At 39.4% G+C, this 26,195-nt stretch overlaps 1 protein-coding gene across 3 annotated transcripts in view; it reads right to left on the bottom strand.

Moving 5' to 3' along the window:
* Nucleotides 1-4,917: 4,917 nt before the first annotated feature.
* RESF1 (retroelement silencing factor 1) overlaps nucleotides 4,918-26,195 on the bottom strand; it is a 41,843-nt gene continuing 20,565 nt past the window's right edge. For 2 of the 3 annotated variants that reach the window (XM_034780136.1, XM_034780118.1), the window contains exons 2-5: nucleotides 19,292-19,332; nucleotides 7,838-13,651; nucleotides 6,962-7,036; nucleotides 4,918-6,378 (exon numbers count right to left, since the gene is read on the bottom strand). In XM_034780136.1, coding sequence (XP_034636027.1) covers nucleotides 6,221-6,378; nucleotides 6,962-7,036; nucleotides 7,838-13,604 — 6,000 coding nt within the window. In that variant the 5' untranslated portion in view covers nucleotides 13,605-13,651; nucleotides 19,292-19,332 and the 3' untranslated portion in view covers nucleotides 4,918-6,220. Of the gene's footprint in view, nucleotides 6,379-6,961; nucleotides 7,037-7,837; nucleotides 13,652-19,291; nucleotides 19,333-20,011; nucleotides 20,176-26,195 lie in introns of those variants that run through there. The other variant, XM_034780128.1, reaches the window with a different exon arrangement.

Below are 26,195 nucleotides of genomic sequence, written 5' to 3' on the forward strand. Positions count from 1 at the left end.
CCAATGTGATGCCCTTGTAGCCATGCAATCAACTTGTAGTATGAATCATAGTAACAATGAGATAGGACCCATGGAAAGGGCCCATCTTGTGTGCCCAATATGGCTAAGTGCCTGAAATGGACATAAAACCAGAACCACATACATGAAAAATAAAAAGCACTGTGTACTTACACAGCAAGTAAAATACAATTATACAAAAAAAAGGGGCTAACTTACCAACCCAATTTGTGTTTTACCCTTAAATTTAAAACTGTAATTGAATAATACCCATACCTAAATGTATTAATCCAACAGTAATCAAAAGTCAGCCAAATTTTTGCAATAAAGTTACTTTGTGGCTCCTTAACTTTACAACACCTATTACTAAAATAAATTTACATTTAAAATCTCTTCTACATGTATAAAAAATTAAATTAGGTAAATAAACAAATAAAACAAGTGTTACAACCAGTCAACTGGTAAAAACAAATAGTCTTAAAAAAAGATCCAGGTATTGGTTTGTTGCTGGTGCCGGTAAAACTCATTGTAATAAAGATTGTATTGTGCTGTAAAATAAAATATATGCTTAGTTTAAACAAAGCAAAAACACCAATGTTAAATCACATAGCCCCCACTGCACAGTTCTATATGAAGTAAAGCCCTTGTCAAAAAGCTAAAAACCCAAAGATGAGGTCTATAAAAACTTATAAACTGGGTTAAATTAATGTTTAAAAATAGATAATGTAAAAAATATTTTCTGCTTTCTCTGTGTGTTTTGTTGACAGCTTTCAACAGCTGTAAAAACAAAATTAAAACAGTTGGTTTGTGTCTTATCTAAAGTAAATTATTGGTCTGTGTAAATAACATGGCAAACCAAACAAAACAAATATGCAACTTACTCCCTAGGGAAAAAAAAGAAAAAACCTTACCCCTCCCCCATTAAATAAACAAAACCAGCCAAACAGTAACGCCATAGCCATAAAAAGCAAATAAGTAAAAATAAAACTGTTATATAAAAATAAAATAAAAGCAACAAAAAATAGCTAAAATAAGTGAAAAAATGGTTAAAAATAAACTTTTAGCAAAATAAGTAAAAAGGTTTCAATTACAAAACTGGGTGTGTACAAAAATATTTATACATTTTTTTATTTGAAATAGAATTTAGTTTTAATAATCTGTGCCTGGCCAATATTACAAAACAAGGTTTAAAAATATATGCTTAAAAAAAAAAAAGAGGGTGAAGCAACATAAAACTCACACCAAATAGAACCAGTACAAATTAAATAATGACCAAAACAGCCTATTGCACTTTAGGATTGGGTAATTAATCATTAATCTAATTAGCTATCCTGCTCTATCTGCTTTACTTAATTAATGTAGCAATAGTGTGTCCTAAAATTCTTCAAATTTAAAACTAGTTAAGTTTAGTAATTGGTGTAAACTGAGCTTTTCACCAGACAGGAGGGACCTCTGACTGATGGGGCAAGTAGACAGGCTAGGAGCCAGTGTGCAGGGGAAGGCAGATTCTGCAAAGATCCAGGGGCAGAGGAGAAGAAAGAGAGGGATTGGCTGAGCACAAGGAAACTGGGACAAGGAAGCTGAGGGAGTGGAGACTACTGAGATTAGATGAGAAACAGTGGAGAAGGGGGAGGACTATGAAGAAGACTGGAGTGAGGGTGGGTGGACTGCCAGGAAGACCAGAGTGTGATTGATACTGAGACAGGCTAGGCAAAGAAACTAGGATTGGCACAAGAAGACAGTAGGGAGCATGAAGGAAGGAGGAGGGGGGAAAACACAGGGCTGGGTCAGTGACAGACTAAAGGGGACAGGATCAGAAATGTCTGTGAACACAACAGATCTTCCCTTCAGGAGTCTGTCACCAGCAGTATTCAGTGACAAAAGAACTTTCTTAAAACCACTGAATTTTTTAACAGTGGGAACAAAGCATTTAGGGAAAAGGAATTCAAAACAGTCTACATGCATGTCTATCTTACCACCAACCTTATCAACACGGTGGCTGCCTCCTTGAGTGTCCCCGCACAGACTGAGGAGGCCCTGCCTCAGTTCCCTTCTCAATAACTGCACAAAGGTTTGTGTCCAGTAACAACCCTTCTTAGGGTCTGCTTTATTAACATAAAATTCAAAACAAACACATAAGTCTTCTATCCAAGACGCAGGTTGGGCACAGCCCCTCTTTCCCGAGGACTGTTTCCAAGCAGGGCACAGCTTTTCCACTCTTCCCAGTCTTTGCATAGTCTCTCCCCTCATCCAATTCTGAGCTCCTTTGGGAGACTCTGCAATCTTCTGAGCAGTCACACCCTAGCTTCTCTACCTAGTCTTCCAAAGGCTCACAGTGACCAAGAGGCTATCCAGGGTCAAACATGCCCCCGCCCCCCCTGCAGGAACCTCCTACTCTCTTCAGCACCTGCCTCAGCTTCCTCTGTGTTTCCTGTTCACCTCTGGCTCTCTCTAAAAACCAGCTGCTCTCTCTCAGACTCCACCAAGAGGCTGTTAATGAGGCACAGTTGGGCTGGACCAGTTTCCTCTTAAAGGTGCCAGTCCACCCTGTGAGACATCCTCGGATGGTCAAAAAGGCAGGCCTAGCTCCTTCCAACACCCCACTGAATGCCTACATCATGGGCTGGTACCCACTAACAACTTCTCCCTCTCTTGCAAGAGTATTTCTTTTAAACATACCTAGTTCTTTTGTTCGGTGTTCTCGGGCTTTGGGCTTTCTGGAAAATAATAAATATCACCTCCCTATTTTTTCAGGTTGGTTGGGGAGGAGGTAAAATCTGCAAAGCCAACAGTTCAGGCATTATTCTTTAACCAGTATTTGAGGGATGACTTATCCTGAGCCATTCTTTGCCTTTCCCACTTATTTCCCTTACAGCCTTGTAGGACTAAACCAATATATTCATACAGTAAACATCGCAAAAACCAGCTTGAGAGCAGCTTCACTTCTGTCCAATGTTGTGAAAGAGGAAAGGGGTTACAGGAAGAGAACGGATACTAATATAGTTCAGGCAGTTGAATACTACCCTGGAGAATTGGATTCTATCTCTGCCTCTGCTGCAAATTACCTGTGAGATGCTAGATATGTCTGTAAACCAGACTTCTCACAGGTGGCCAGTAATTGTGTTTTTCTGCATGCCCAACATGTGACCCTGGGGTCTGATCTGTAGAAGTGCAGAGCATTTACAGCTGCAACTGAACAGGAGATGTGCTTTGAACATATAAAATGTTAAGTACTCTGCAAATTCAGGTTCTAGGTGCCTCAACTTGGGCATCCAAAATTCATTGACACTTTTGACCTTAATTTCTGTACTTCATCTGTAAAATTGGGATACCATCATACCTTCACAGAGGTATTGTGAAAATGAATTCATTAATGATTGTGAAGTACTCAGTTACCATAGTGATGAGCACCATAGAAAAGCCCATCAGGAAATAATTCTACCTTCATAATAGAGATGTAATAGTGGATGGTAAATACAAGGCCACACATTGAAAAATGAGTGTAAGACAGAATATTGCATATCTGCTCATTTGGTGAGCACTGTCCTTCCTGCGCACTGAATGAGACGGGGGACTTGTGGAAAAAGTAATATGCGACCACGTAGTCAAAAAAATGCAGGAGGCCCAAATTAAAGTTGCACAAGCAACCTTAATTCTGGCATTTCCTAGATTCTGCAACCTTATTGTTCCTTTCATGTATTTCTTGTGTGTAATATACATTTTATTGTCATATAGCAAGCTGTTAGCATCACTAGGTCAGTCATCAAGATAGAGAGAATTATAGTGATACTTTCTGGAGGACCATCATAATATACTACAAAGGGGCCAAGAACATCTCAAAATATAGAGCACAATGAATCCAGTCTGGTGGAAGCCTACTATTGATGACCGTGTAAAAATATTTAAGATACATGGATTAGTTGCAAGGCCTATATACAATAGTCATGGGCTGATTGCTCAAATGATATCTTATTGAAGGGCCCTCCCAAACTAAAACAAAAAAATACCATTCATTCATTTTTTATTATTCATCTAAGTCAGGTGAACACCTTCAGATTTTCTGAAGCAGAACAAATCTACACAATTAAGTTATGGACATGAAATGGGTACCATTAGCAATTTGGTAACTAATAAACGTAAGACTAGAGAGGAACTTTTTCTTCATGGGGGTGGAGGTCAGAAAGGTGATGGTAAGCTTCAAGGTAAAAAAAAAAAAAAAAGGCAAACACGCCAATAATTCCCAATAATATTAAAAATTGTCCAGGGACAACACTTCCTGTAAGCCACCAGAGGTTGTGCATCTTATTATGGAGAACTTCACATGTTATTAGAATAGTACACTTTCTCCTGCCATCTACCCCTCAAACTCAAACACTTGCAAAGCCCCTTTTCTATTTTGAAAGAAGGAAACCACAGGTTTTAATATACCTTTAGCATATAGTCATGTGGAAATGGTAGTGGGATTGGTCTGTTGTATAACTCCTAGGTTGTTCACATCCAAAGTCCAACACAAGCATGAACAGGTCTTCTGAGTTTTGGTGCCAATTCATTACCCACTCATCTATGGGCTTCTTTCCCAGTCAAAGAAAGAGAAAAAAATGCCAAACAAGGAAGGTGATCCTGAATTCCTTTGAGCACCAGTCTGTAGTTCAGATGCAGAAGCTCAGGACCAAATCCTAGCCTCAGTTACACCAATGCAACCCTTAATGAAATCAGAATTGCACACTAACTAAGGGCATTCTCTGGTATTTAATTTTGTGTTGCCTTTAAAATAGTCTTTGAGCAATTTTGAGAAAAACATTTTCACACAATTTTTGATTTCCTTCAGTATCAATTCAGCTCATTAAAAAAATATGCAACCAGCTACAATTAACAGCAATCAGTAAATCAGAAAAATAACCTGGTGGAGAAATACCAAAATGTAATGCTCAAAATAAGTTTATTTAATATATGAAAATGGTTCAGTTAATTATCCACACTGGGTATATTTTCAGTATAAATGTTTAAACATGTAAAAAAATCAAATGCCAAAAGTTCTGAAAAAATACAATTAAATTCAAAATTCTGAACACTGTGAGAAAAAGGAACAAAACAACCAACAATAATGAATATAATCCATATCACAGTGTGTGTGTAGTTTTAAACATTAGCTAATGTAGCTTAGAAACATAGAAATCCACTTTATTCACTTTAACCAGTGACTGTAATAGCTTAGACAACATGAATTCAAACTTCCTAGAATTCAACTACTGCTCCTTTTCTTTCAAATATAAAGAAAGTAGGAGAAAATTACCCTAAATTAGGGATGAAAAGCATCAACTGGTCATCAACTTGACTACAATGTTAAGATAAGGAATTACTGATTAAGGGCTAATCTACACCTACTGCGCTACATTCTGGTGAAGACGCGTTATGGTAATGGGAGAGTGCTCTCCCGTCAGCATAATTACTCCACCTCAGCAAGAGGTGGAAGATACGTTGCCAGGAAAACATCTCCCGCCGACACAGCGCTAGCCTGGACAGCGCTTAGGTCGATGTAACTTGCGTCACTTAGGGGGTGGCTTTTTCACATCCCTGAGTGATGTAAGTTACGTTGACTTAAGTTGTATTGTAGACAAGCCCTTATTTTCTAACAAGTTTTATAAAGTTCAGTTTAGTAGAACTGAGTAGCAGCATAAATACTTCATGGTATCCCTTGATCAGTATGCTCAGGTTCAGTTGTTGCATTGTTGTTGCATTGTTCTGTCTGCCACGTAAAAAAAATATTAACATCTCCCCCCACCCACCCCCGACCCAGCCTCAAATAAGAAAGCCTTGTTAAAAACAGAACTAATTAGAACAGCATAAATAGAAGATATTATGTAACGCTTAGGAATCTACCACTGATCCCTTTGCACTGGTCATATTTCCATTGCCAGCAATGGAAAGTCTCTGAGGGGAGGAGATTTTCCAGAACCAGAAAGTAAAGCAGTTGATCTATTGATAAAACAACAATCAGGATGGTTTAAATGCTCCTGAGATTCTGCTAGCTTCAATTAAAGCCTGTAGTTTGAAAAAGAAAAAAAATATCAAATACATTTGATAAGGGATAACATTTTTAACACTGACATTTTCAGCATAATGTCTTACTTGCTTAACAAAAAATAATGAATGTATACTGAAGATCAGCAACACACAAATTTAGTTCTCACAAATGCATTTTTGTTGTTTTATGACTGAAGACCTATTTTGAACAGCTACTATCAAGGCTTCTGCTTCTTTTTGCCAGATACATTTTCCTGTAGGTCTGAAACATCGCTTTCGAGTCTTTGACTGGAACATGAAGAGCCTCATTTCCTTCCAGGATTTGTATTGCTGCATCAAGTGGAATATTATCATTAACTGAAAGACAGATATGAAGTTAGTTACACTGAAAGTCACTACTGAACATTCATCACTTACTTATAAAATTTCAGCAAGCTATGTTTTACCTTTTAAAATAAAGTGAAATACAAATGCAAATATTTAAGAGTTCAGAATGAGCATTTGACTTGTGTGTATTTAAGACCACCCACTGTGAAAACAACTATTACATAACCTGATTTACTAAACCATCTAGCATTTAATTCCATTCCCTACAACCATTTTTAATACTGAATTGTAACAACTGCAAGAAGAAATGTGCACAAAAAGGTTTAGGCCTTGTCTACACTATGGAATTATAGCAAAATATTTCCACCAATGCTACCGTTAGTTCAGCTGCATCCAACTGGAGCTGAAGTGTAGATGAAGCTTCACCTGAGGCATTACCACATTGTTAGGGCAGTAACAATCTCCATAAGGCACCAGAGCCACATCTGCATTCAGGCTCCCACTAGTGGCAGCATCAGAGATAATATTTTGCTCAAATGTACATTAACCATTTTTGAAGCCAAGCAAACAGTATTTGATATTTATTCAAACTTGAATAATCAAGTCATTTCACCTTGAGCTGTTCCTTCAGTTTTTCTTTGCTTCATTGGGATATAATTTAACCAGTCTTCCTTTTTGCTTTTGACCCCTGAAAATTAAATAAGAAAAGAAATTGAATGGAGAGATAAATCTTACAATCACCACTAATTCTCACCACTCATGTTATAAGCACACAGCCAGGCATAACAGGAGAGCCAGTAAGTGTTTAGTCTCAAATTGTTCTATATAACTTATTCACTATTTATAGCAGGGTTAGCCAAACCGCAGCTCTTTTACAGTTAAAGTGCGGCTTGCAGAGCCCCCTCAAATCCGCACTCCATTCTTCACCTACCAGACTGGGGGATGGGAGCTCAGGGCTTGTGCACTGCAGCAGGGTGATTGGGCTAGGGGCTTTTCCCTGTAGGTGGGGAGTGAGGTGCCTGCTACGGCTTCGGCAGGAGTAGGGCTGAAGCTTTGCGCCCCAGCTGTCACGCCCCGCAGGGTTGAAGCCTCGAGCCCCGGCTGGCATGCCTGGCTCTTGAACTTTTGAAGATTATCATATGTGGCTCAGAAGGATAGTAAGTTCAGCCATCCCAATTTATAGTTTTGTATAATATGAAATTTAAAAGATTGGAATTTCTACTGTTTTTCTTAACTTCACAGGAGAATAAATCACAAAATTATATCAATTCTCTTCTCCCCCCCCCCAAAAAAAAACTCTCTATTATATATATATTACACACACACACATTTTGGGGGTATGTGGTTTTAAGCCCAATACCGGCAATAAACTGCTCTTGGCTTTGCATCACAGCATTCTACCTAATTTTTGCCTCATTTCGTACACAAGACCCCACATTAATTATTTATATGGTTTCACAGATAAGGAGAAAACTAATTTATACTGCACCTGCCACAAGGGATGTGTCTCTTTCAGAGGAGTGTGCAATATCCAGACTCTCTCCATCAGTGGCTGTATTTCTGAACAGTATCTCTGGACATAATTTAAACTCAAGCATTTGTGGTCTGTGTAGTTTATCCTCTTCTGAAGGTGAGCTATCAGTTTTCCAGTCCTGGCTGGACTCTGAAACTTTATTAGATTTTATATGCCATACAGGTTTGGCAGGTGATGTGTCTAGTTTTGTCAGACAAATGCTTTCTTGGGCAGTACGTATAAACGCAACTCTATTCAGATAGTTTTTTTTTTGTTCCCTTTGAAGAGAAATGTTCAGTCTACTAGTTTTTCTACTTAAACACTGTGGATTTTTTTCAGAATGTTTCTCTCTGATCTGAATATCCAGGTCTTTCTCTTTGCCAGAAAAGTAGGTTTTAGACTTTTTAGAAGGGCGTCCTTTTTTTTTCTTTGGTTTGGGGATATAATTATGATTTGCTAAGAAGTTTTTATATTTCCAGACATTTTCTTCTTTCGATGTTGCAGATTTCTCAAAATATGCCACATCAGTACTTTGTTTATTATATCCTGCACGTTCAAAAGTGTTTGTTTCATATTTGATTCTTTCACTTTCCAATTTTGTTTTTTTTGAGTCTCTCTTCCCAATCATGTTTTCTTTCCGTTTTCGTCTATATAAACGTTCCTGTGAAGGTAGGACATTTATAGATTTATGCTGAGAATATTCATACTTTCCTGAGCTTGCATTTGGGGATTTTCTTGTGGCTCCAGGATGATTATCCGACTTATGTTTTATTTCCGTTGACAATTTTGTCTTCTCTTTAATTTGTCCGTTCTTGCTAAATGTGTAATTATGTGTCTTAACTCTGTGTGCTTCACCTGCACTCAGTTCAAGTTTTTTATATTTATGTTCTTCGTATATTTTAGTTTGTTTGACCTCGATGGTTTCTGAAATTTTTGAATTGTGGACATGTGTCTTGGATTTCATGGCCAACCCTTCTGTTTGCGTTTGATCTTTTTCAAAAGATTCCATTTTATAGACTTTTTCTTTTTTTTTAGCTGATATTATCAAGTGTTCTACATTTGTATGATGGACCTTTCCTGAAGCAAATTCCTCCCTTGTGCATCTCTGAGAATCTGTTTCACTAGTCTGAACTTCTTTCCCCGAAGAGGGAGTTAATACATGGAGTTGCAACTCTCCCCTCCACTGGCCATTCATTCTTTTGAATTGATCAGTTTCTCTTTTATCAGAAGGATGAAAAGGTCTGATTATTTCTTGGTGTGCTTTAGCTGATTTGTTACTTACTTTTAGCTTAATATCTTTGTTTATTGTAGAGTTTGGGGCATATTTTCTATCTTTGTCTAATGTGGGAAGATTTTTGCTTGTATCATGTAATTTGACAGGAAGCTGCAGGTTGTTTTCCACTGCACAGTTAGTCTTTGTTATGCGACCAGGTCTACTAGTTGTTTCCTGTCTCCCTTTAAAGTCAGTGTTTTCAGATTCTGAACACTGATTGCCACCATCCTGTTTCTCTGAAGCAACATCCTCTTGAGATTTGCATGAGCACCCTGGCACTGCATAAACTGAAGCTAACCAACCCATTAAACAACAATACGTAAATTTTTTCTCTCGTTTTGGGGCTGCGTTTTCCTGTGTGTTCTTTTCCCCCTCCATGCCTAGATACGGATCAGGCTGGATATAGTTTTCTAAAGTCTCTCTCTCTGATGAACTGATTTCCAGTTGTTGATTTTCAGTGTTTTCCACCATGACTTTGTTACAGGATTGTTGACTATGTTCAGGGAACAGTTCTTTCATTTGTTCCGAATTTAGTATTGTGATTTTTATTTGGTTTATTGGATCCTTAGGATCACAGCTTTTGCTATAAGCTTGAGTTCCTTTTTCAACTTGATTCTCTGTTGGCTCAATCACAGAATCTTCATTTTTAGTCAGCTCTTTCATCAGTACGTCTGCACCTTCAATCCCATAAGGAAACTCTTTCAAAAGTTCAGTCAGCTGATCATTTAGAAAGGTTACAGGTACTGCTCTATTACCACTAATCCCATTGTCCATTGTATTTTCCCCTTCACTGAATATATGTTCTTGTGTATTTTCTTCCTTTGCAGTAGAATAGACATCTGTTTCACCAATTACATTAAATGATAGGTCTTGTTTATTTCTGATCAACTCCTGGTTAACATCAACAATATTTTCTCCATTCCCGGAAACTATATTTTGCACTATTTTTTGTCCCAAGTGACAAATAGTTTTAGAAGTGTCTTCATTTTTTTCTTCCTCCAAACTGCTTACATTTACATCATCCAAAAGCTTTGTATTACACTGATTTGTATCACATGAAAACATCTCTAAACTTGGTACTCCTAATGACTTTGTTGTGGAACCTGCTTTAGATGCAGGTTTTTGCAATGGCAGAAAACTCTCCCCCTCAAACACACTGGTTTTCATTTCAGATTCTCCTTTACAAGTGTCCAATTGTTGTTCTTTATGCTTTGCATTAGAGATATTTTCTTCTAACAAGGCACCATTTTTCTCTAAATGCATCAAAGGGACAGAACTGAACATATTGGCTATTTGTGAATTATAAGATGCATCACTTTCAACAAGTGAACATACGCTGGAAATCTGTAACATGTCATCCTCTGATACAATCGTGGTAGTGCCCCCTGGTTCTACAAAGTCCTCACAATCTTTATTCTTTGTTAGCTCTTCTTGAGACACTGGACTAGAACCATTTGTGCTTGTTTTGGGCAAAGAAATTTTGTTTTGTAAACTGAGCTGCATATTAGTTTTTTTCACTTCTTGTGCAAACTGATCAGCTTTCCTGTTGTTTACATCATACGAGCAGTTTGAATTTACAGCATCTTTTACTATTTTGTTTCCATTAGCTGATTTGGTGTACTGCATATCTGAATCCACTTTCCGTATTGGAATACATTTATCGGATAGTAAATAAGTAGTTTCCACTATCCCTTTATCGGTATTTGCCACTACTGAAATATCTTTTTGTTTCTTTTCTTGTAGACTACATACACTACCTCCTTCAATCACTGGATAAATTATTTCAGCAGAAAATGTTGCATTTTTTTCTTGACGTTCACTTGAAGTTCTCTCTTTAGAAAGTATTAAAGGAGAAACTACAGCAACTTGGGGTTCAAAACCTTTGATCAAGTTGGAACCCAATGTATCATGTTTTTGCCCAACAGAAGTTGTTGCAGAAGACAAAGTTGTTTCATTTGTACTTATTGTAACTTTATTTAGGTCTCTTTTAGCTACTGCAATTTGGTTGTTTTCCAAGATACGACATGTACTCTGATCATGAAATCCTTCATAAGATGATGAAATCAGATTTGATTCTATGCTTTTATTTGACTGACTATATTGAACATCCACAGATTCTGAAGGACACTTTCTCCACAAAGCAAGACATGCTGCTAGCTCTTCCATAGAAGTAGTACAGCTGTTCATTTTAGAAAATGAGTTTCCAGTAACAACTGGTGGTGGTGTATTCTCAGCTACACCATTAGTTACACCTAGTTCAGCTGTTTCTGAAGCAAGAGGATTTATGTGAGAAGTACCGAATATCTTCTCATTGTTCAAAGTTTTGGTGTTCTCCGTTGGCTGAGAACAAACGCCTTTAGTGTGCTGATCCAATTCAGGATATGCAGATATTGAACACTGCACTGTCTCTACAGCACCTTTTGCTTCTCTTTTGCTGGCCAGTGAACTTCCTCCTGACAGTGTTAAATTGGAAGTTGTTTTTTCATTTTGAAGGAGGCTAGACATTTTATTAGCAAGAGCACCAGACTTTTTTTCTTGCAAAATATTCACGCTACTTAGAAGAACAGAGTGGAGAAGTGAGGCTTCCCCAGTGCTAACTGATATATTTTCTGGTAGGACTCTATCAGAGCTACTAAGTTTGGTAAAACCCAAAGTGTTTTCGGTGCATTTCCTGGTCTCTTGAGTAGGACCTGCAGCTGGTGCATTCTTTGGGCCTAATACTGAAGTTCTCTCAAGATTATTTAAATGAATTGGGAGTTTATCCTGATAGGCAATCAAAACAGAGCTTGAAGCAGAATTTCCTTGGTTAATCCAATGACTATTTGGAGTCTTATCTAATCCTTCACTGCCAGTGTTGGTAATGTTTTTGTCGTTTCTTTCTTCAAGTGAAGACTGACGAAGTGGCAGTTGTTGACTCTTCATTCCCACTGTACCAGAGTGTGAAAATGTTTCAGTCTGATTGGCCACATGTGGAAAAAGTTTAAGGTTAGTGTTTCGATTTTGTGGAGGAAGGTCAGAGGTCATTTTATTATGTTCTGAAGATGCCAAGAGTTTTTGTTTTATTAAAAAAACCCTTTCAAGTATTGCATATTTTTTTTTAATTTCCAACAATTTCTGAGCTTCCACAGCCAGACTCTCTTTTGTTACTTTCAATCTATCATCTGTTGATGAAATACTTTTAGAATTATCGGGCAAATCTGTTGAACCACTAATTGGGCTTTCTTGTACTGAAGTTATTTTATTCGGTGGCTCAGAAGGAGCTATCACAGCTTCTTGCATGCTGTTAAAATACCTTTCTAAAATGTATGTTGAAGGCTTAGCTGTTGCATTAAAAGACTGATTTGCTGTCACATTCCCACTTAAATTATAAACATTTCCAGTTGCCTGACTGGTTTCTCCAGACTCTAGGTTCTGCCAGTGCTGTTGTACATCTTTAACGTAAGAAACATTACTGTGATCTGACATAGGTTTCTGGTGGTTTTGGATATGTTCATTAGATATACTTGGAACTACCTGTTGAAGACCTGTCAAAGATTGTGCTGCAGCTCTACAATCATAACTAGAAGGATAATGTGGAGGATTTCCATTATGATCTTCAGAGCCAATTTGGGCTGGTGCATATTGTTGCGATTGTACACCTATTGCAGTGTTTGGACTTGATGAATGTGTATTCTGAAATGGAGTGCTTGGACAGTGTACTTGTTGCTGGAGATGTTGTGTAGGCAAAGCAAAAGCCAAAGAGTTCTGTTGAGAATTTACACACTCATTTGATGACTGATTAATAGGTATTGTAGTACATTGTTGAGAAGATGCAGGCCCATTCAAGTTATATTGTGGTACCCATTCTATTGGCAGCTCCTGTGAAGACGTATTGCATGCTTGGTTACCTTGATAAAACATCACAGTTCTTGCAAAATTAGGTTGTGCTATTTGAGGCTGCATAGGATACGTATTTGTAGTCACATACTGATTCTGTGGCTTCTGTGGTATACTCTGTAAATTGTTTGCAGGGCTTGTTTGTGATGATGCAGTAGCTATTCTTGATTGGGAAAAAGCATGCATGTTGGACACAGAGTTTGGCCAAAGATTTAGAGTAGTCTCTACTGGCACATGTGTAGCCTGTTTAGGAACAAGCCTCCTCATCTGTACACGTGAAGGTGGATGCCTCTCAATTGAACGTTGCGAGGTAACAAAAACTCTACCAGGTACAGATTCTTTTGGAAGTGCTTGCTGCAATGTTTTGTATCCCTCAGTATTTTGAAAAGGTAATCGATTTGTAACCATGTTCATGTTAGACTGCAGATATGCCGTCTGGTTACTTCCAGGATAAGTACAAGTATTCTGAGTAGAGTACGTGCTTGTCTGAGGGAAAGCACATGCATTAGAAAGCGTGTGAGAAAAATGAATTCCTTGACTTTGCAAGTTCTTCTGATTATCAGCATTTTGGGGTGGTCTTACATTCCAGTTCATCCTGTCTTCGTGTTGCTTTTATTTCTGTTGAGTTTAAATTCAGAATTCTAAAAAGAAATCAAAATATTAATTATATTTATGCCAATAAATGTTTTTATTCTAACTTTCAAAAATCCACTAACAGAATTGTTTGAATGAAATGAAGTTGCTAGATAAAACTTCACTTATGAGCCATAATACTGACATCAAAAACCCCAAATGCTAAAAAGTATGTTAAAGTTCTTTCCCAGAATATGATCAAGTTACGAAAAACAAAGTCACAGCATATGAATTTGGATTTTTATATTTGTTTTCACTCATTTTTGCTTAAACAAGGAAATGTATGCAATAATAGGCTAAAATAAGCAACAAGTAAAAACAGTTGAACTCAAACATTTACAAAGCATAATATCAACTCAAGGACAAATAAAGCATAAGGCACATTTTATAAAAAAGAAGCTTCACTTTGAAAAGTCTGATATACAGAGAAGCAGACTTCCAAATATGGGGAGGAGGGGGGGGGGGAGGAGAGAAAATCATTTGTAGTTAAAAGATTTCCCCTCAAATATTTGTGTCCTATTTTTCTCCAGTTCTATTGGAGATGTAATTTCACCCTCCTTGCAGTTAGGGCCAGCCACTAATTTCTGTATGCAAAGTCATAATATTCAGTATAATCAGTTTGACATTCTTAACTATATAATATAAATACTCATCTTCCTTTCTTAATATTGTTTGTCAATGTTAACTTATTCAATAGCCAGAAGGGATGGAGTCAAGCACATATATGACATCAAGAGAAAACAGTAACTTGTAAAATTTACATATGATAAAGGGCTCTGGTGTCGAACATTTCTGTTTAATATAGATATTCCAGGTACCCAGTATCACACCATAAAGTCTCCTGAAAATCAGAGAATAAAAACTTATCTATTTGCTTTCAAGATCTGAATTAAATAACTACTGGACTGCTCAAGCATTTGTATACATTTCAAGAAAGATGACTACATTTTAAAAAGACTAAAATACCAATTAATTTAGCAAGTTGCAAGTCAATTAATAGACTATATAAACTAATAAAAACTAAGCATCTACAGTTGTTGCATTCAAAAAATGCCTAGCAAATGAGATAAGATCCAACTATAGTAGTTGGCACTAGTAAGAAGAAATTTATGGATTAAAAAAGTAGTCAATCTCTCAAATGACTATGGGGCAGAATTAAGGCTGTTTGTAAACTGTACTCTCAACTTTAAAATTTTGTCTATTTTTTTTTTTTAAATGAAGCAAATCATACTAGACTCCAAACAAAGGGCACTAATGTTCTTATTTAGGAGAAAGCACTGTTTTCCTGACTTTCTGAGGTTAACAGGAGAGGAGCCAATATCATGCAGATGTTAGAAAGTGTACAATAAAGTAGCTCCCCCTGGAGCATCGACTCTCTGGGAAACCTTCCACAGTTCATGGTTTCCTCCTTCCCTCAATCCTTCGTAACAAGCCTCAGAATGTTCTTTAGGGGTGCCAATCAATCCCTCCTCTTCCATGCAAGCCCAAGAAAACTTATTTCTCTTTCTAAACTAGAATAGGACAGTCATTCAAGAGCCTATGTGGGGCTGGTGACTTTTTTGGCTGTTTCGGATCTGCCAATCCTAAAGTGACTCTCAGATGGTGAGGCTGTTTGTACCCCACAAGCCTATAAAGTTCCTTCATGCTCCATATGAATTTAAGGGGGCAATTGCTCCAATTAAACTCCTAAAAAGCACTGCAGGGAGGGGGATGTGCCCTGGCTCACCTCATGCTTCCATCTGAGGCGATAAAGGGCAAAACGGATGGACTACATCTTTAGTTCCTTCTCCACCGTGAATTGACCAATCTGCAGCAGAGGGAAAGGTGCGCAGGAAGTGGAATACAGATAAGAACCACACATCTTGAAGAACCTCCACTTACAGGTAAGAAATCTCTGCTTCTTTGAGTGATGGTCCCTATTGTATTCCACTGAGGGTGATTAACAAGCAGTACCTAAATTGGAGGAGAGTGCAAGGTTGAGGATGGAGTGGTCACGTGGAGAACTGCCATGCTGAAAGAAGCATTCACTGCCGAGTCAGAGCTCCACCTGGCTACTCTACATATGTCTACAAGAAGCACGTCCTGAAGGGAGGCCATGGTTGAAGCCTGAGCTCTTGTGGAGTGAGCCTGCAACCCTGTAGGGAGAGTTGGTCCTGACAACTTGTAGAAGAGTTTAATGTAAATAAAAATCCACTTGGAGATTCTTTGGGTGGAGATGGTTTGCCCAGAGTATCTCTGCTATTGCAACAAATAGTCTCGAGGACTTCCTAAGTGGTCTCATTCTGTGCAAGTAGAAGGCCAGAGCTTGCTGGACGTCGAGGGACTCTACCGCAGAGGACTTCATTTTGAACTTCAAAGTAAAGGGGAAGAGGGTGGGTAATGGAGCACCCACAGGGGAACACACCTTGAAGAACATCGGTTACTGCACAAAGTGAGTAACCCCCTCTTCTTTCTTTGAGTGTTGTCCCTGTCGGTGCTCCACTTTATAAGATTGTAGAGCAGCGCCCCTCAGGGGGAAGGAGGAGCTTCGGAGTTAGGTCTGAATGGACAATAAGACTGTCTCTCTCAGCCGAGTGTCGGATGGTGAATCCTGGTCAATGACATAGTGTTGTATGAATGTCTGAGATGATGTCCAAGTGGCTGCTTTACATAGGTCAGTAATAGGCACGTTATTCAAGAAGGCTACCGATGTTGCAACTGATCTTGTGGAGTGTGTTCTGACTCATGATCGGGGTTGTAGCTCATGTTGACAGAAGCAAAACTGGATACAACTTGAAATCCTTTTGTAAAGTCTCTGCTTAGATATGGATTTGCCTTTAAACCCCTCTGTAGTGGAGAGAAACAATTTAGGAGTTTTTCTGAACGGTTTGGTCTGTTTGAGATAAAAGGCTAGTGTCCTTCTGACGTCCAGGGTCTGGAATGCTGCCTCTTGTCTGTTCTTGGTTTAGGGAAGAATGTAGGAGGATGAATGGGTTGGTTGAGGTGGAATGAAGAAGGGACTTTAGGTAAAAATGTAGGATGCGGTCTTAGGGTGACCTTATTCTTGAGAAAGATCATATATAGTGGGTATGCCATAAGGGTCCCAAGACGCATGCCTTGTGGACACTATGGCAACGAGAAAGGCTACTTTCATGGAAAGGTGTAGTAGTGAGCACGTAGCCAAAGGTTCAAATGGGACGCTTGTGAAAGATCGAAGCACTAAAGTGAGGTCCCATGGAGGAGTTGAGGCTCTGGGTTCTAGGTAGAGATTACGTACGCCCTATAGGAATCTTTTGGTAATTGGATGACCATACACTGAAACCTCATCCACCTTATCTGGAAGGTTGTGACTGCTGCCACATGTACTCAGAGTGAACTCAATGAGACACCAGATTTCTTAAGATGAAGTATGTAATCCAGGACTAATGGCAGGGGTAGAGATGGTGGCTTCAATTTGTTTGTCATTAGGCATCATGTTTGGAATCTCTTACATTCGTGGAGGTATGTTGAGCGTGTAGTTGACTTGTCTACTGTTTAACAAAATGTCTGACTTCCTCAGAGCAGATCATCTCCTCGCCTTGGAATCACTGAGGAGACAAGCTCTCAAGTGGAGTAGCTCCAGGTTCAGGTGCAAGGTCTGACCTACATCCTGTGAAAGGAGATTTGGAAAAAGTGGGAGGACACGTGGTGGGCATGCTGACATCCGCTGTAGGTATGGATATCAGGTTTGCTTGGCCACGTGGAGGCTATCTATGCGGATGACTTTGGCTTAGCTGGCCCTTGTATGACCCCAGACAGTAACAGGGTAGGAAGGAAGGCATACAGAAGAGGTGTGTCCCATTGGATGAAAAAGGCATCACCTCTGGATCTTGGTCCCAGGATCCTATTAAAGTTGTAAAGTGAAGAACTCAAAGGTTAGGAAATGTCAGAATTGCCTGTGCAACCGTGGCAGCTCTGTTTCCCCTCCACGTCCAGGACCCTCACTGGTTCCCAGTCCCAGTCTGCTCAGACTGCCAGTCTCAGTTTCCTTCGCCTCCCAGCTCAGTTTGCCTTGCAGGCTCCCTGACATAGTCTTTTTACCCAGCCTATCCGTCTCCACCCCCTACCAGCCTCCAGTTCCAGTCTCCATCCCAGGATTCTTGTCGGGGAAGACCAGAGGAATAGATTGGGACATGTCCTACATCTGGCTCATATCCCCTCTGCATTTGAGTCAAAGAGTCTTCTTCTCCACAATGCCTGGGTGCCCGCAGTGGGAAGCATGAGTCATTGAGAACACTGGATAAAACAGGCTTCCTGCTCTCATTTCCAGTGCCTGGCTCCACCCCAGCCTGGAGCAACCATTACAGGGAAAGACGGTCTTCACTCCTGTAGGTTTAGGCTGAAGCATGCTCACTCACTTTGGAGATGGCACATGTAGTCTGGTCACATGTAGAAGCTGTGAGAGGAAGAAGCATGTTCAGTTGCTCTATGGGCATGTCAAATCTATAGCCTGGTCAGCATTAGGAGCTGTTAGGAGATGGTGCATACTCAGTATTAGCAGAATCTTCAGCGATTTTAGCTGTTAAACTCTTGCAAGTGCGAACTGCAATGTTTTAACGGCTTATAACTTGACCAAATTTGAGTGCATTTTTACAGGGACAACAAAAGATGTATCACTGATACAAAGCCACGGCCCTGCCAAGTTTCAAGTTCCTGCTCCAAGTCAGGGGAGCACTAGAGGTTTCCTAAGGAACCAGGGATTTTTAAACAGTGAAAAACAAGCTCCATTCTCTCTAACTCCACTCTCAGAAACAGCTGAGCTGTTTTGGCTGAAGTCTTCCAAAAAACGTTCAGACTGGGAAACCTTAGTAACAGGCAAGTGCTACCTGCTCCATCTATAATGAAAACTTCCATAATCTTTATGAGGTAGTTTGATATTATCCTCATTTTACAAAAGGGGAATCTGATACAGAGTGGCTTGCCCATAACCACAAAGGGCGAGTCACCTGGCACCCAGAGCTGTGGTTTAGATCTCGAGAACATTTAGTTCAAGTCTAGCAGAAACAAGGTTTGAAGTTGATAAACTGCAAAAGTGCTAGCCTGAACTGGATCATACAGTAAGAATATTCAATAGGATGCTTTTCGCAATTCTAGAACGAAGGATAGTCTTGTGGTTGAGGCTCATGACAGGGAACCAAGAGATCTGGTTTTGCTCCCAATTCTGAGCAAGACACTTACACTCTACCCTATAAAGTGGAAATATTGTTCAAGTTCACAGAGTAGTGAGAGGCTGAAGTCAATGTTTGTAAAGCCATTTTGTGTTCCTTTATTAACTTTCTGTACCTTTTTAGCCCCACAAGGACAGTCACTTGCAGACACCTATTTAGGGAAGTATTACAGACCTACATACAGAGAGATGCAAAAGGGCAGTGATAATCAAAGGAATACAAAAGCCAAAATAAGATTCTGTAGAAAGAGTACAAAAAACCCCAAACCCTGAATGTATATGAGGAAACCTAAATGCCAGATTTGAACAAGCAGTTTTTTACAAACATGAACCTTATTCTTCCTCCAAATTAGGGACAAGTTATGTTTTATGAGTTGGAAAATAATTTCACACTTACCGAAACCATGACAAACTCTTTGAACAAATCTACTATTAAGTTTGTGTAACAATGAAAACCACTTACTGATGGTATTCCGGACAGGAGGCTTCCCGTCTTCATACAACCTGCAACATAACAAAAATTATTAGACAACAGAAGCCAACAGAAGTTGAGAATAGCAGCCCCTAGTCAAAAGGAATTTTAACTTTATTGCCTGTGCTTACCTCAAGCTAATCTGAGAGCTTCTGTTTGTTGTTTGTTTAATAAAAGCAACATTTAGACCAGTGGAATTTTATTTGTCCATCCCCTTCTCTAGTTTACTACTTCATGCATATAGACAGGTAGTATTCTCTAAATTGCAATTAAGTTATCAGACTGTGGCTCTTCAAGATACTGTCAAAAAACAGACCATGTAGCATAACTGGGCTTTGATTTTATTTAGTTTAATAGTGCTTTAGAGAATATGGTTATCTTCTTGGAAGATTACCACTTTATTTCATCACCACCATTGGTACTTATTAACCCCATTTTGTATTTGCCTTTTCTCCTTTAAAACAAAACATCTAAACCTAACAGCCACTCTCTTTTGAGGGCAAGTGGAGAAGAAAAGGAAATTTTGTCCCCTTATACATGTCACCCTTGGCCTACATAGAGTTCTGCTTCTTCAGTTATAATAATAATTACTATTATTATTAAAAGTTAGCAGATTGATTTGTTAGAGAGCTCAAGGGACTCATAAGGTCTATGGTTAGCCACCTGCAAGTGCAGATCTAACACTGAATTAATGCATTTGGCAGTTTCTACCTGGGTGTCCTGTTTTTTGAGTTTCTCATCAGAAACTTCAGGCATTCTATCCAAGTGCTTTATAATAACAGAGCTTCATCTATACGTCATGTGGCTCGTATAGAACATAGCATGATGCTACAACAACAAATGCCTTGAGATCAAATCAGGAAAATGTCTTGAACCTGTAAATTCAAGCAAAAAAATCTCTGAATCATTTCTCCAGAATCATCCTTATTGGCCTGACCACACTATAGAAGTTAAGGGAAAGTCATTAATGGTGCATAATTCCTAAGATTTATTTCCCATACTTTGGGGAAAGGGAAGAAGAGAGACTGGTTCATGATGAAAATACAGTCTAAGTCTATGGTTACCAGCAGTTATATTTTCTGATAGTTAAATTGTTGCAACTTTTGGGGTGGGCGGGGTGGAAAAGTAGAAGACAGTGATCTGAATGGGAAAGTGTGTGTCTGAAAAATGTAAAACTGTCACATTTCTTTCCATCTACAATCAGAATTGTTGTAAACATGTAGGATATAAATATAGTTATATTAGTGAGTGATTTTTGAGACACAGTGAAGCTGCGAATACTTTACCCATTCCGGGGAAAGGCTAATGCTTTCCATGTTAAGTTATCTAAATCAAACCCTCTTACATTCCTTTTGTCAAACCATTTCCAAATTCGAAGAGCTTTACTAGCGGTTTCCCTTCAATTTGCTACTCATTGAAAACTAACAGCTTTTTCAAGCAAAAGGACACAGACTTCCTATTTTGGGAGAGCCCAGCCATGACTGATTTTTCAAGCTACCACCAGTCTTATCTTTGCCTCAAATATCAAAATCTTCATAATTCTTTAGATTGGGAGTAATAAAATACTGTTATTGGAATTTTTAGTATTTTTTGTCCTTTCCACTACAATTAAAATGATTTCAGTAATCTTCACTCTAATATACTCTGTACTACTGGGGTGAGCAAACTACAGCACGCGGGCTGGACCTGGGCTGCGAGCTGTTTTAAGCTGGCTCACGAGCCGCACCACGCGGCTCAGCCCCACTCCGGCACTCCGGCTCGGGTGCAGGGTCAGGGGCCGCACCACGTGGCTCCAGGAAGCTGTGGCATGGCCCCACTTCAGCTCCTACGCGCTCAAATAGGAGCTGCAGGGGCGGTGCCTGCAGATGGGACAGTGTGCAGAGCTGCCTGGCCATGCCTCCATGTAGGAGCCGGAGAAAGGACATGCCACTGCTTCCAGGAGCCGCTTGAGGGAAGCGCTGCTCGGAGCCTGCATCCCCTGAGCCTCTCCCCGCGCCCAACCCCCTGCCCTAGCCCTGAACCCCCTAGCTCTCTCCAAACCCTTCAATCCCCGCCCAGAGCACCCTCCTGCACCCCAAACCTCTCATCCCCAGCCCAGAGCCCACAACCCCAGCTGGAACCTGCACCCTGCCCCAGCCCTGATCCCCCTCCCGCCCTCTGAACCCCTCGGTCCCAGCCCAGAGCATCCTCCTACACCCTCAACTCCTTATCCCCAGCCCCACCCCAGAGCCCGCACGCACTCCCACATCCCAACCCCAATTTTGTGAGCATTCATGGCCTGCCATAATTTCTATTCCCCAATGTGGCCCTCAGGCCAAAACATTTGCTCAGCACTTCTCTACTAGAAGATTTTAAAAAGTATGCTGCTGTATCTCTTAAACAAGAGGAACTACACAGAATTTATCTAAACTTTTTTTGAATTTACAAAAAACATACTTCATTCACAGACAAGCTCCAGTGCATGTACAAAATTACCAAATCACAGAATCTTAATTCACAAAATCAAAGTAAAACTGGACCCATGTTGCTTATTGAAAGAAATGTGACTATCAGTTTTTATAAGTTGTATTAGAACTAAAAGAAACTAAACTCAATTTAAGAAAATGTATTTACAAAGCAAATCTACTATTAACATTAAACTAAACTTAAAAGCATTGCAACTATCAAACAAAACAAGTTAGTCTAAATATTGGATTGGAGGTTAAATCAAATCAAATTAATACAAAAATTAATAATTCTAAGGATTAAGAATTCCAAGATGTTTACCTATTTGCTTATAAATCCCAACTAAAGATTGATCAGACTCAATTAAATCTACAATTTGAATGTAGAAACATCTTAATATGAAACCAGATTATCTAATGTCTAAATCACTACCTCAGAGCCAATTATAAAGCTTCCTTAAGACTTCAGTTCTTATGTGTGGCTAACCCTGTCTACTCCCCATATTTCCCCAAGAGATACTGTATCAGAACACTTTTGATAAGCAGAATTTTTACAACTCTTATTTACCATAAATTACAGATGACAATCTGAATTTCTCAAGGACTTTAAAACATAAAACACAGAACACACTTTAATGAATAATTTTTGTGAAAAGTATTTAAAGCTGTTTAACTCTGCAAAACATTTGAGGCCTTCCCCAGATGGACTTTGTGGGTGTGACAATGCACATACATGCTGTGGGGAAATAGGCCCGGGTGGCCTCCCTTATATCAGCCAAAGTAACACAGAAGGCCCGAACACAGGCCTTCTGACAGAGGCTCGATATACTGACTTCCCTTACAAAAGCCAGCACAGGCCAAGGCCTGAACAAGACTAAGCTGTACAATTCCCTGCCAAATTGGATCAAGAGTTATGACCCGAGGAGGAGGAGCAATGTGGAAGGCCTCAGTAAAATAATAACCGCTTGTTTATGAAACATAATAACCACTTACATGAAGAAATTGCTTTTAGTAAAAGCCAACTTCTCCTGTAGTTCCAGCTAACTGCCAAACTAGCCAATCATATATCTTCTTTGGGCGTCCTGTAATGAACCCCTATGCCCTTAACGGTAAAACCCCGGAAAATAACATGTACCTTGCCGAGAAAAGCATCCCAACTGGTGCCAAGTATTACCCATATCGGAAACCACCAAGAAGCCCCTCCACCCAAAATGCACCCAATTCTTGTAAAATTAATAAGGAAGTTATCGGGAAAGGGAGATGGACCCCAACTCCTATTTCTCTCAAATGACGTATAATTTGTACTATGCTTGCGGTTTGTAGGAATAAAAGCAGCCTGCGTGCTGTGCTGGGTGTGGTAGTTTTCGGACTGCTACCCCAATGCGTTGGTATGTATTGCAATAAACTGGCCTCAGGCTTGAGTCTGTGAACTAAAATCAATGCGTGGGTGATTCTTTCCACGACAATGCGCACAGCCACACTTTCACATCCTACCCTAAAAAAAAAAAACAAAAAACAAAAAAACAAAAACCACCTACTATGTAAGAAGACTTGGACATCTACAATTTAAAAAAAAAAAAAACAAAGGAAAAAACAAGATAAAAGGAGGTTTGCTAACTCTTCATTCAGCTCTGAGTCTTCTGGACTCTCAGAGTAGGAGCTAGAACTACAGACAAGGATCCAGGTGGTGATGTTCTGCTGGCACAGCACTTATTGCTAGCAGTTCTTTGGGTGCAGAAAGAGAATGGTTAAAAGGCTGGAGCGGCTTGTTTGCTGAAGTCATAACTTCTCCCCAAGGTCTTGGGGTTTCTGAAATGTCAGTCTTCCTTCAGATGGTTTGTTGACCTGAAAAGTCAGGTTTCTCAAACTCACCCTGGATTCTTAATAGTTTGTGAACTTTGCTTCCTCTGCCTTGTATTGTCTTTCTCCTTTGACAAATCAGGTGTGAAACATACTGTGCAACTTGGTCCAAACAAAATTAGGTTATCCTTAGTAAGGGTTGTGTGTCTGAGTTAATGACTACTTGAGATTCTTGAACAGGCTCAACTGAAATTATTTAACCAAAGATTATTAATCAGAGATTTGTACAGCACTATACAGAATACAGCAAGAAGAGATGCATTACCACCCTTGATGTGATAAAGAGCTGGCTCTGGCTCTCTTCTTCACTGCAACTGGTGGGAAGCAGTTTCCCCAAATTCCAAAAACAGTGTCATTATATAGGGTTTTTAAACAAATACCCCTCTTTGCCAAAAGAAATAGATGTTCTGTTTTCATTTCTTATACATTCTCAGTTTACCTGATTTATGTGTGAAGGTATAACTATTTACAGCTGAGAGGACTAACAATTCATCAAAATAATATCTTTCAGTGGGTCTTTCTTCCCCCATAATCATTCCCTAATAGGAAACATCTGTTGTAACAATCATCCATCATCAGTTTCCCAGGTTTATATATGCTTATGTAAGCATTATATAATTTATTTATTTTAAGGGAATGGTTTCTAAGACTATCTTGAGTTTTATAGACATGGAGATGCCAAGGATTCTTAGATACACCCTAATACATACAATTCCTGAATAGGGTTACTTACAGGTCAAGAGCTAGTATTCTGGGCTTTAGAATTCAAACGCACTCTTTGCTAATATCAAAGATTCTAAAGAATAATTGATTTATAAATGAATGAAATATGCAGAAAGAAAAGGACTAAAAGGGTTATTAATATACCTCTATCTCGATAGAATGCTGTTCTCGGGAGCCAAAAAATCGTACCGCATTATAAGTGAAACCGCATTATATCGAACTTGCTTTGAGCCACTGCAGTGCGCAGCCCTCCCTCCCCCCCGAGCACTACTTTACCACATTATATCAGAATTTGTGTTATATCGGGTCGCATTATATCGGGGTAGAGGTGTATTTACTAACAGGTACTAACACAAGCATCGATTTGTAAGATCCCCACTTAAATCAGTGATGCAAAAAAAATTTGGTGTTATTAATACCTCCAAGCCTGTAGGTTTGTAACCTCCGAAAAATATATTAACAACAAAAGCGACATGTGACCACTTTTAAGGAAGTTAGCGTGGTCTCATCTGGATGAAAAGTCACAAGATGACATTGTATCACCAGTTTCAGGATATAAAAATATATAAAAACGGTATAAAAATTGCTGATTGGGAAAAAACTAGCAACAAAATATACTCTCCAGCAGCAAAATTCAAAAGTTCAAACTTATGATCAGTTTCATCATCTACAGTTTCTCCTCCACTAATTTAGAACCAGACCAATGATCCTATCAACAAGGCATTTACGTAGTAAGCGTCTTATGCTGCGTTGTAGATCAAACAGCTTATCTTTTGGAATCAACATCTTAATAGAAAAAAAATCCCTTTAAGCTTATAATGAAACTCATTTGAAACACAGAAGACTTAAATTAATATTTTATCTGAGGTCTGTATATCCACGCATGCTATTCTGCTCAAATCACTTCAGAATTAGGGACCAACATTTCAGTGTTTTGTGACTCACAAATCTCAGATCATATCTGCTACTATCTTACATCTGGCTCTGTCAAACACACTAGATACTAAAAATCTCACCACGCTGTGCGCAGTCCAACCCCAGACACTCAGATCCTCAAAGCACTCATTTTGATGAGACGCCTGATGTTGGTATTGTAATCCCATCTACCTCAGATCCAGCTACACCCTTGTTCTCCAACTGCCTCTCCCACTTCCTGGATGCCTGGACAGAGATTACTTCAGATCGCTGGGTTCTCAGCACAGCAGAACTGAGTTACACCATCCAATTCCCAGACAGCTGCCGCGGCACCAGGTGAAGTCCTGACAGCAACTCCCTGATGCTTGGCGGCACCAGTGGTGCCGAGTCTTGCCCCTCTGGGGATGCCATTACCAGTAGGGTAAGATGGTCCCTGGCTGCTGCCACACTCATTCATCTTTATTAACCCCACACACACACACAAACACTACACTACAGCTGTAACTATAAGTTTGTCTGACAGACTTACTCCAGTGACTATGCTGCATTGTCTCTCCTGCGTGTGCTCAGAATCTTTGTTCGTCTCTCTCCTCACTGTCCCTCTCTCAACTGCCAGACTGACCTTTATACCGTTTTTCAATTCTATTTTTAGACACGACAGCATCCTACTTATTTACCTGCTTCTGCTAATTGTCAGTTCTATTTTTAGACTTGCAACCGTTATTTACCTCAGTGTTATGATCTCTTAGGTCGTTGTTTACCATCCTTTTTCTGCCAATTCTCTATTTAGACCTATGTGATCTGCAGTTTCCATTTAATGGTGGAGTGACTATTACTTACTGAAAATGGCAGCCAGGGACACAAAACGGAATCTGGGGACTTCAAAATGGAGTTTTGCTGGTATCAGTCCTAATTTTCGTCAATTATGCTGATCACAAACAACTGCCTGTATG

This window comes from Trachemys scripta, chromosome 1, assembly GCF_013100865.1.
Source record: "Trachemys scripta elegans isolate TJP31775 chromosome 1, CAS_Tse_1.0, whole genome shotgun sequence".
Taxonomy (NCBI): domain Eukaryota; kingdom Metazoa; phylum Chordata; order Testudines; family Emydidae; genus Trachemys; species Trachemys scripta.